At 37.4% G+C, this 11,967-nt stretch overlaps 1 protein-coding gene across 1 annotated transcript in view; it reads left to right on the top strand.

The window, feature by feature from the left end:
* The first annotated feature begins 3,950 nt into the window (after positions 1-3,950).
* LOC109210327 overlaps positions 3,951-11,967 on the top strand; it is an 18,124-nt gene continuing 10,107 nt past the window's right edge. The window contains exon 1 of the mRNA XM_019373727.1: positions 3,951-4,925. Within this exon, the coding sequence (XP_019229272.1) occupies positions 3,951-4,925 (975 nt within the window). The remainder of the gene's footprint in view (positions 4,926-11,967) is intronic.

Genomic DNA, 11,967 nt, shown 5'->3' with positions numbered 1-11,967 from the left:
CTCTCTTTTTTTTTTTTTTTTTTTTTTTTGTGCTTGTGATGTTGAACTTGTGTTGATTCATCTTGGAAAAGTCTATGGTGATAGACTGATAGTGAATGGAAAAAATATCAAGAGTTAGTGTACGTGGAGAACTGGAAATACCATTCTGCCCAAGTTAGTTCTCAAATTTTGACACGGATTTTTCTTTTTAAAAAAAGAAAAAAGTTCAATTGGTGTGAGAATGGATATAGGAGTAATTAACTATGTTTAATTATGGTTAGATTATGGTAGTGTATACAAGTTAAAAGATGTGTTATGCATTTATTAGACTAAATTTAGTGTACGTGCGATGCACGTGTATTTTGCACTTATCAATGACATAATATAGAATATAGAATAAGAATGAATCTATTTTTATATAATAGGAGAGGTAAAGAAATATTATGATGACAAGTGGCATAATAAAAAACTGACACATATAAATTTTTTGGACAATTCTATTGGAGTTTCAAATTTATTTAAAAAATGTAAAGGACCCTTTTTCAGAATTCAAAATTTCAGAATTTTTTAAATTTTAAAAATAATAACTGATTTTACATGGCACGTCATAAGAAACCAACTTCTCCTGTAAATCGTTTAATATTCTCCCGCTCTTGCTAATCAGTTCAGTTTCATCCATGGCAAACCAACTTCTCCTCTATACCATCTTCCAAATTTAATTCGTATGAGAGCAACAGACATGATGTGATATGCAAAATAATGACAGGTAGAGAAGTTTTTTTTTTTTTTTTTGTATAGTTTAACTATTGTCAATTACTATACAACTATATATATTCTGTGTTTTATCTTAGTCTGATCGTCTGTACACAATCCGAACCCAAAAGTGGGCTATAAATTTTTTTCATGACTACGCCATTCCATAACCAGAGCCAAAAAATGAAAAAAATGAATCCTAAAACAGCACCCACTACTACTTGGTTTAATGTGTGAAGGTGTTGTGAAACCTGTAACCATGACTGCGAAGTGTAAAATTAAGCAACAAAACTTGTGTTATTTTCTGACCGGTCTTAGATTGAACAGTCATATACATAAATATCACTAAGGTGCAATTCGATCCACACTTACAAAGTAAGAGCCCATTGCAAAGATAAGGGCACTAATGGCTGCAGTGGAAACAACTCTTAGATTTGTGGGGTTTTGTCTACTTCTGACAATAATTATATATAAATAGATCATTGTTGACTATAGAAGAACTTTGCATGTCAGAAGAAAATATAAAGTATTACAGGTACTTTTTATTTTATTTTTATGTTGTATAATATTAGTCTGCGATAAGTTTATATGAGTAACATGATTAGTGAAGATTTACATAGCGCAGTCCAAATTATTTGGGACTAGGGCTTAGTTATTGTTGTTGTTGTTGGAGTATATAAGCATTCGACAGAGGAATTTTTATTTGTTGGATTAATTTGATATGCTTCACATGAATATCAGTAGATTTTTATCTTATCATATGTTCCTTAATTAATTATATATGCTATGTATATGAAGGTAACATCTATCCATCTGCAAGTGTGGTGTCATGGAATGGTTCTTCCTAAAGATGCATTTGGGAATAATATCTCTTCAGCAAGCTAAGTGAAGGACTGAACTCTTTACATTGTCTGTATCAACTTTCAATGGTTCCAACGCAACTATGCTCAATTTCACCAATAACGAATGTGATATAAATAGTTATCTCGAAATAAAGTTTGTTGTAGCTACACTTGGAAGTCTTTTACTTCACGTAATAAGGAGAAAGACATGTAGTAGTTTTACTATAAACTTATTAGGTTAGTTAATAATTAGTTACTCATTTTTAAATTGAATTTAAAATAATTAAATATCTATATATTTTTAAGAAAAATTTTATAAAAAAATGAGAAAATATTTAATTAAATAACTTCAATATAGAGATATATAAAAGGATAAGACTAATTTATTTTTGAGATGAGAAAGATTAACACCTTTGTTAATTAATGAACCTAAATTCTGTTATTGATAATTGAATGTAAACGTTTTCTCTCGGTGCACGTTAAAGCGGCCTAGCTAACGTGCGCTTTGGAAGCCATGGGAGGGAGAGGCAGACTTAAGAAGAACCTTATGAAGGTTCCGATTGCATATCAAAGATCAACAGAAGCAAGAAATGCTGTTTTAGAACTGTTTGTATCACCAAAAGAAGTGAGAATTGAAGAACCAAATGAAGCAGTCACTCCAAGAAGCATGCAAAGTGAGCAGAGCAAGGAGGAAGCTGATCTAGCTCGCAGAAATGGCAAAATGAAAGCTGCAGCTGTTACACCTGTAGCTGCACAAGCTATAGGAGGTGGATCTGGAAGCGGGACAGCTCAAATACAAGCGAAGACTCCGAGCAACAATGGAACAGTACCATGCAGCTCAGGTACTGTTGAGAACAATAAAATTGATGAATTAGGAAAAGATAGCAAGACTCAGACATGGGCAAATGTGGTAGTGGGGAACAAATTAGCGATGAAAGGTATGAATCTACAATTTATTGCACCGGTAATTCAAAATGGTGAGAAGATTGTGAAATTAGACCTCGAGGATATAGAACAGGAAAATGATTTCTGCGATTGTGCTTTATGTGATAGGAGATTCACCTACTATTGGAGCAATAGAAAGATTCCTGAACTCAGTGGGTAAATTTTCAGTGAAGCCACAGATCTACTATCATAATGATGATTATTTTGTGATAAGGTTTAGTAATTTGGAAGAAAGAGATCAAGTACTATATTCTGGACCTCATACGGTGAACAATCGTCCTATAATTATGAAAGCATGGTCAGCAGATTTCAATTTGCATGATCAAGTACTGAAAACCAGTCCCCTGTGGGTCATATTCCTAACTTGCCGCTCAATTTTTGGAGTATGAAGGCCCTAAGCAAGATAGGTAGTGCTTTGGGAAACCCTGTCTATGCTGATGAGTGCACTTCTGGATCAATTAGAATTTCTTATGCAAGAATGCTAATTGAAATGGATATCACTAAACCATTACCTAGAACTGTGAAGCTGCAAGATCCAAAGGGCAGAACAATACAGCAGGAAATTACATATGATTGGGAGCCAGCATTCTGTGCTAAATGTTTGAAAATAGGCCATGATTGTAATGAAGTCAAAGCTCCACAACCACAGAAAATGATATATCAGAGGAAGGTGAATAAAGGCAAGCAAGTTTGGCTCAGAACTGATAGAGATGGCTCAAATGATAAAAAGCAGGAGACTGAACAAAGTAAGAAGAATGAAGCAGTCTAAACATCAGAACAAAGGGCAAAAACAAAGGACAATGAGAAACAAGAAAAGGAAGATGGGTGGATAACAGTGCTTGGTAAGTCAGCAGCAAGGGCAGCCAAAGCTAAACAAAATGAGGAACAGAACCTAGTTGGAAACAATGGATTCCAATCTCTGAGAAATGATCAAGCAAATAGTGATCCAGGCACAAGCAGTATGCAGATAAGGAGTGTAGGGGTGCAGGAGTTGTATCAAGATACTTATTTCATACCAGTATGAGTGTGATAACATGGAATATTAGGGGATTGAATGAAATTTATAAGCAAAATGAGATAAAGGAGTTTATAAAAGTAAATAAAAAAGCAGTAATAGCTCTAGTTGAGCACAGAATAAAGGAACAGAAAACTAGAGATGTAATGAAGAAGATTGCACCCGGATGGCAATGGATAACTAACTTTAGTACAATGAACAAAAGTAGAATTTGGGTGATTTGGGATCCTAGAATCTATGTGTTTGACCCAACTGAAATTGATGAGCAACTAATACATGGTTAGCTCAGAACAGTTTCAAAGTTCTTTACAATTGGATTTACAACAATATATGGGTTACATACCATCAAAGACATGCAGAATTTATGGAGAAAGTTGAGACAGATTCATAGTACACAATAGGGGCCTTGGTTAGCAATGGGAGATTACAATGCTGTGTTAAATGACCAAGACAGACAACATGGCTCTATGATACAAGATATGGAGACAAAAGATTTCAAGGAGTTCATGAAGGATACTGAGATGAATGAGTTACAAACTGTGGGAAGGGAATATACCTGGACAAATAATCATACTTATAGCAGAATAGACAGGGGATTGGTTAATGCTAACTGGATGCTGACAATGCCAAGCTTGAAAATACAGGTGCTAGAACCATCTGTGTCTGATCATTCTCCACTTAAACTAATGGTCACACAGATACAGAGGAAGAAGAATAGGCCATTTAGATTCTTTAATTGTATAGTAGATCATCCTCAATTTATACAACATGTTGAGCAAGTATGGAGTGTAGATGGAACAAAGGGAATGATGCAGGAAGTATGCGATAAGCTCAAAAGGGTTAAGGAGGTTATAAAAGGGATAAACATACAACATTATCAAGGGGTGGAAGATAGAATTAAAGAAGCTAGGAAAGAGTTGCAAATTGTTCAAGAGAAGATGAGTGATAGAATGCAACAGCCAGAATTAATTGAGAAGGAGAAAACTTTAAGATGTGAATTAGAAAAATGGACACCGATTGAAGAAAATATCTACAACCAAAGATCCAGAGTCCAATGGCTGAAACTGGAAGATCCAAACTCTGCTTATTTCTTTGCACAAATGAAGAACATGAATAACTTGAATGGTATTCAGGCTCTAACAAATGACTTGGGGATTCAACTAATGCTGGAAGAAGACATAGAGGCAGAAATATCGGGATATTATAAGGAATTGTTGGGTTCAAGAGCAGCAAGTATCCCTGCTATAAATCCAAATGTCATGAAGATGGGAGCAGTATTAAGTAGGGAGCAGCAGTTGAAACTTATCCAACCAGTGACTAAGGAGGAAGTTTGGTTAGCATTGAAGGATATTAGTGACCTAAAAGCACCTGGCTATGATGGACTTAATGCAGTACTTTTCAAAAAAGCATGGAAAGTGTTGATACCCAATTTTTCCCTAAATATTTTTAATATGCAAAATACTTTCAAAATAGCATATGTATGCATATATAGGTATTTCCAAATGTTTTATTATTTTTTCTTAATTTTTAAAATTAATTTATTGCCCTATCTTATCCAGAAAAATCCAATAATTATTCCTAAAACTACCATTTTGGTGATTCATTTATTGGACTCTCATATTATGCTAAAATATAGCTAATGTAATTTTTTCATATTTTTATAAATTTATTTAGTATTTTTAAAACTAAATTGCATACAATTGCAATATTAGCCTCTTTTAGATTTAATTACGTTTATGTCTATAAAAATTAGGTCCAATATTTTTAATTTGATAACTATGTATTATTAATCACCTTAGTACCCTTAATTTATTTTCGGAAATTATTCTACTATTTTTTATAAAATAAATAATGGAAAAGTGGCTATTTAAAATCTGGCCCAATTTTGTTTCAATTGTAGCCTGAATTGAATCCCCAATTTTAAACCCAATTACCTAGCCCAAATCCCAGTCATACCCGACCCACGACCCAATTAAAATAACCCGCCCGGATCCCCTACCTACCCATTCAATCCAGGCCGTTGATCAAAATGATCAACGGCCACCAAATCCCCTTTCCATAATTAATCCCAAACGACCCCTAAACCCTATCATTTCTCACCCCAGCCGCCTCTGAATCCCTTTCTCTCTCAATTCTCTCTCAACTCTCTCTCAAACCCTAGCCGCCGCCCTCAACTACCACCCTAAAACCGCCCAAAACAATGGCTTCCCAAGCCATTGGAAGCCTGTATCTATCTCCTATGGCTTCTACATGACCGATTATCATGGTTTCAAGGCTAGATCCTGGAAAAGTCTGGTCCAGACCTTGGTTGATTTTAGTTCTATGGCTGTCTCCGGTCATCTTTGACCTTGCTCCGGCCAGCCATGGCTATTCAACCCTGACTCTTGACTTCTACTGCTTAGATCGATGATTTGCCAAGCCTTTCTCACCATCTGGGGTTCTTCTGAAACCCTAACCTTTAAGGTTCTTCCAATTTCTTTTAGGTCTGTTTTAGATCCGTGTTTGCTCTAAACTTCTAAACATTTTTCTCTAGGTTTCTTTCAAACTCTACCTTCTAAACCCCTTTACCTTTTCCGATTTTGGTTTTTGTTAAGTTATTTCGAAGCCTTCTTTGATTTTCAACATGTTCTGCTGTGTTTCCTTATGTCGTTCTTAACTTGAGTTTGCATGTTAAGGGCCTTAGCCTTTTTGAGATTTCTGAATCTATTTTTGTTAGTATTGTCTGATTTACTTGTTTTTCATCTCTACACTCGTTTGATGGTGAAAACCCTAAAATTTTGGGTTCATTCGAGTTCTGAGACTATTTGCTGTGTGATTTACTTGTCCATCATCTCTGAATTTGATTGGTTTCAAAACCCTAATTTCTTTGGACCTATTCGAGCTTCTGAAAACTGCTTCATCTATTCGAAGTTGCTCGACTGGATTCAAAATCCTTTTGTTTCAACTTCTGCTTCTCTATGTGATTTGTTTTTTTGCAATCATTGAAACTCGACTATATTTTTCAGAAAGGTCTTTTTACTTGACCTTTTGCATGCTTCTGATACTCTCTCTTTTCTCTATTACTAAGTTGGTGAAATTGACCTATGTGACTACCATGTTTCGATAGTTCAATATCTACTGACTTTGTGATTGTTATTGCATGATGCTTCTCTTTGTCATAAGTTCAACCTCGCATGCCTAATGTTTACGCACTCTTTTATATGCTAAATTTCCCTCTAAAATGACCTTCAATTGTGTACTGATTTCAAACCACTCCTTGTGTTGTTTCTTGGATTGATTTGAAAACTTCCCTTTAGACTTTCGATTCTCCTGTTCTTAGCTTGGTTTATTTGTCTAGTCATGGGAACCCATGTTATTCTCTCCAAATCAGTAATTTTGAATCCCTGACTCCTTGATTTACTATGTGTTGATTGTCTCCATATTCTGCAGATTTATTGTGTTTCTTACCTTATTTGGTTAACCGAGTATTTCAAAGATTCTTCATTTGTTATTCCCTTAATTAAACCTCTATGTACTTACCCCTAATTGTCTAAACTGCACATGATGCTCTACTTGATTTCTTTCCTTAAATGTTTTCTGCCCATTACCGTTTAATTTTAACTCCTTAATTAAAGGAAGTCTTTGATACTGATTTGATTTTTAATTAGTACATAGTTCCATAATTATTGCTAAACTATGATTCTTGCCTTATTTTCTACCTGTTTTCAAACTATAAATACCTTGCTCTTTCATTAGCACACACACGAACACTCTTAGTTCTAAAATCACTTACACTCAAAACATTCTCTCCTGCTTTACTACTTCTACTGTGACCTATTTAGCTGTCTGAAAGCCAGAGTTATATTTCAAAATCCTGCTACCTTGCCTTTACTGTATTTTTCTTCTTTGAACTGGTATGTCCTGATTAAAATTTCAGCTTCACAACAATATGTTTACTTAATACTTTTGCCTCCTTGTCTGCCTACTGCTTGTGTTTAATTCAGTACTTTATTCTAGCATGTTGTAACTTCTTTTTTCCTATTCTAAATCTATGTATTAAGTATCCTAAACCCCTACCCGAATGTGTTTGATATTGATGGTTCATTTGAGGCATGACAATATTGAGCATTGCTGTCCATGACTCAAACTTGATCCCTGGGATCATAACCTCTATGTTTCTCTAGTATTGTGTGTTCTGGTGGGCTTAGAGGCGTGCCATCATCTTCTATTGTTGTGCATGCCCAAAGCTGACCCTTGCCTAAGTACATAGGCTCTTTGCAATTTCCCAACCACTGAACTCCTTTTGTATGAAATTATCAACTTGTTTATGGCTATTTCCCAGCACCTGTTTCCCTCTCCTTTATTCCCTCAGAACTCTGTTTCTTCACTTGCACTCTCTCTTAGACTTAAGTTCTGCCCCCCTCTTATGAGCCTTGCCTTGGGACCCATGAGCTCCCTCTGAACTTGGACACTTGAGGGCTGGCACTTTCACACTGCACTTGTCCCTATTCTGGTGATACAATTTGGGTGTGAGCACTGCCCAGAGTCCCGTTGAGGCTCTTAGGGAACTCTGACACACTCAAATCGGAGAAAGGCTTTGGATCAATGGTCTTTGAGTTGGTCTATCTCATAACTCAGAGAGGAAGTCAAGAATCAGGCTTTCCCTGGTTGTACTTTACTTTGTACTTTTCTGATGTAATTTATTATTCTGGTTTGTAATAAGTTGTAATAAATATTTGGGGCTGGCTAGTGAAAAAAGGGTGGGAAACTATGCATGCAAGGGTAGATATCATGCCTATAGGGTGTTTTAACTTCTGCATATTCAAACTTCACCTAGAAACCATGCCTATAGGGTGTTTTAACTTCTGCATATTCAAACTTCACCTAGAAACCATGCCTATAGGAATATTTTAATTCTGCATGATTCAAACTGTATTTAGATACCATGTCTATAAGGTTTAAAATAAGTTTCTGCATTTAGATACCATGTCTATAAGGTTTAAAACAAGTTTCTGCATTTAGACACCATGTCTATAAGGTTCAAAACAAGTTTCTGCACTTAGACACCATGTCTATAAGGTTTCTGCAATTAGATACCACGTCTAAAAGCAGTAATGCATAGAAATCATGCCTATAGGGATCCTCGAGCAATTCTGATTCGTTTTCATTCACAGTCAATAAAAGTAGATGCTATCACCTGCAGAACCTGTAACTAATTTATTTAATTTGTGTACGTTCTGTATCCCTTTAATAATCTAAGTCCCTCAGTTTAACAAGTATGCATATAGGACTTCAAACAATTCACTTCGAGCCTTACTATCTCATCACCTTCTAATTCAGTAGATATCATGCCTATAGGACCCCGTCTAAACACTTAGGCAAGCCTTAGAGTAATAACTATAAACTGGATCTGTTTCTATTAATCATTACAACCAGCGGGCAAGCCTGATTCGGACTTCTTATTTGAGTTATGTAATAAACCAATCTGCCTCAATTTTTAAACTCCCTCGTCTTTGGTATTTTTAATCAGACCTAAAAAAGTATGTGCAAGTCATGCTAATTATATGCTTTCTTTGTTTAAGGAGGTATATATGAGCCTTTGTTTGTTTATATGCTTTCCCCAAAAATATGCAATATGTGTTTTGTATGTCGCCTCAGAGTTTTTACCTTTGAAACTTCAAATAAGCCTAATATCCCTCCTTTTTTAGGATTAGTAGTCCTAAGTGCCTCCGGGACTGATAGGAGTGGGACGGGTAATAGCATGCAATAAGTAATCGAGACCAACCCGTACATTAAATACCTTAACGGGGTGGGAAGGGTAGATATGGATATGATGACCACGCGATAATGTCACGTGTAGCCCCTCATTGAGGAGCTGAGGAGTGATTACCGGACATTGTGTGGGGTGATCCATATTTTTAATAACCTAGGACCCCCTTCCTTTATTCTTCATTTCTTTTCTTTTAGCATTGTATTTCCTTATTCAAAATCAGCTCTTTTAATTATTCTGCTAAGCTTTGTCTACTTTCAAATCATTATGTGTTGAAATCCCCTCTTATTTGAGTCTTATCTGCCTATATGTTAATTGTACCCAAATTCACAATAATTGTCTGGCCGGGAACCACACTAGTAGATTCTGAGGGGTGCCTAACACCTTCCCCTTAGAATAATTTCAAGCCCTTACCCTATCTCTGGTTATTCAAATCAAACTCTTTTGGTGTCCTAATGCACCCTAATCATTAGGTGGCGACTCTTCAAATGTAAACCCAGTTCCCAAAAGGAATGAGTTGTCCCTTCAAATGTCATAAACCCAATTTTGCGAGAAAAAGGGGGCGCGACAGCATGGCGACTCTGCTGGGGATAATTAGGCTTTTACCATTTCAGACTATTATTGTGAATCTATGCTCCTTTATGTGCAATTTATTTGTTTAATTCCTTTAAGCATTCAATTCCCTTTTCAATTGCGCAACTGACTTGTCTTTTGTTTCTTTCCTTTTCTGCTTTCCTTTTATACTACTTTAAATTATGAAGCTGCTGTATTTACTGCTTTCTTAATCGTGCAAATACGTGACAACATGCCTTTAATTGTTGCATAATCATGCTCAACATCATATTCGACTCGTGCCAAACAAATACCATAGCAACGCTTATAATGAGTGGTTGCGCTCCTCCAATATTATCACCCCCTAAATTCGGAAAAGGCATATTTGTGGTAAAACCAGTCGATCAACGGTGTAGTCGACAGTTCTGTGCCTTTCCCTCTTGAGTTCTCCGCTCAAGGGTACCAGTCTAAAACCCCATAGAAACCTTACTCTGTTTAACTGTGCATGCATCATGGTCAAACCTAGCCGAGTTAGTTATGTTGTCCGCATAATGACTCTTTAAGACAACCTTGTCCAAAGTCCACTGGGTTTCCCTAAAATCGAAACGGACATCATCATGTTCTGTGCATTTATTTGGAGAACTAAATGTTTTTATGCCAATTGTTGATATTAAATAGGCGAGTCCGGTGGGGGTAAGGGCCTAACCCTTTTGCCTTGCAGAAATATGAGGCACGAAGTCCCCAGATTCGGCATGGTCACCAATATCCACCCAAAATTGCTAAGCTGGTGGGAGGATCTTCACTCCGGTGATCAGACTCTTGTCCGGAAATATCTGGGAAATCTACCTTCCCTCCTGGAAATTCAACCCAACAACAAGATCATAGAAGCTGCTACTCTATTCTGGGATTGTGAGTGGTCCGTGTTCCGCTTCGGGGACATTGAAATGACACCCTTGCTAGAAGAAATAGGAGGATTGGCTGGTATACCATGGGAAACTCCGGGTTTGTTAATGCTTGAGAACCGCAAGGGCAGGGGTTTCCTCAAAATGATGGGTCTAAAGAAGAATCCAGAACTGACATGTTTGAAGGATTCCTACATCCCTTTTGATTATTTGTACGAGAGGTACGGTCACAGCAAATCCTACCGTACCTATCCTGACGAGTTTTCCATCACATCATTAGGGCATATTCACCGAAGGGTCTTTGTATTCATGTTTTGCTTCCTGGTATTGATCGTATTTCCAACGAAGAAAGCAAGAATCCACACCAGACTAGCTATGGTGACTAAGACTCTAATGGAGGGAATTGGTGGGCAACCATTCAGTATTGTGCCCACGATCATTGCGGAGATGTACCGAGCCTTGGAAAGGTGTCAACAAGGAGCCAAACACTTCGAAGGCTGCAATTTGCTACTTCAACTTTGGCTCATGGAGCATCTCCAAAAGGGTGAATATCGACAAGAGATTCAGCGAAGGGACTGGGATGATCATATAGCCTTCCATCATCCAAGGCGAATGAATTACATGCCCAACATGTTCGCTCAACCAGAGAATGCTAGAGAATGGGTCGAGCTCTTCGACAATCTGACTGAGGACCAAGTACAATGGATGTTCGAGTGGTTTCCGACCGAGGAGTTCATCGCCCGATCCAGAGATGCACCTTTCCTGATATTGATCGGCCTGAGAGGAACGTACCCTTACGTCCCTCTCCGGGTTATGAGGCAAGCGGGTAGGAAGCAGGTTGTACCCAGGGTTGACAAGATGAGTCACTTCCGGGCTGACTTTCAGGATGACGACAGTCCTTACAAGTGCCAGGCTCAGCATATGTGGCACTGCAAGATCGTCATGGGGAGGGATACCATCGAGCCAGATAGATACCACGCCGGTTGTGCTCCCTACTATTCAGGCTGGTTGGAGGATAATCATAATGGTCTGGGCCAGCCCGAATTTGTTCGAGGTTACAGGATCATAGATGAAAAGGCCAAGGCACAGGTCAAGTACAATCTACTACACAAAAGGATCCGGGAATGCGAAAGCGAGCACCATGAGATACAAGAAGCCAATCAAAAGTTAATTGAGGAATGGAAGGAAATGGTTGTCAGTGCCAACAAGCGGCTGGGATACTTGGAGCGA

The sequence above is a fragment of the Nicotiana attenuata genome, unplaced genomic scaffold (assembly GCF_001879085.1).
Source record: "Nicotiana attenuata strain UT unplaced genomic scaffold, NIATTr2, whole genome shotgun sequence".
NCBI lineage: Eukaryota > Viridiplantae > Streptophyta > Magnoliopsida > Solanales > Solanaceae > Nicotiana > Nicotiana attenuata.
This window is presented reverse-complemented; position numbering and strand designations above follow the sequence as displayed.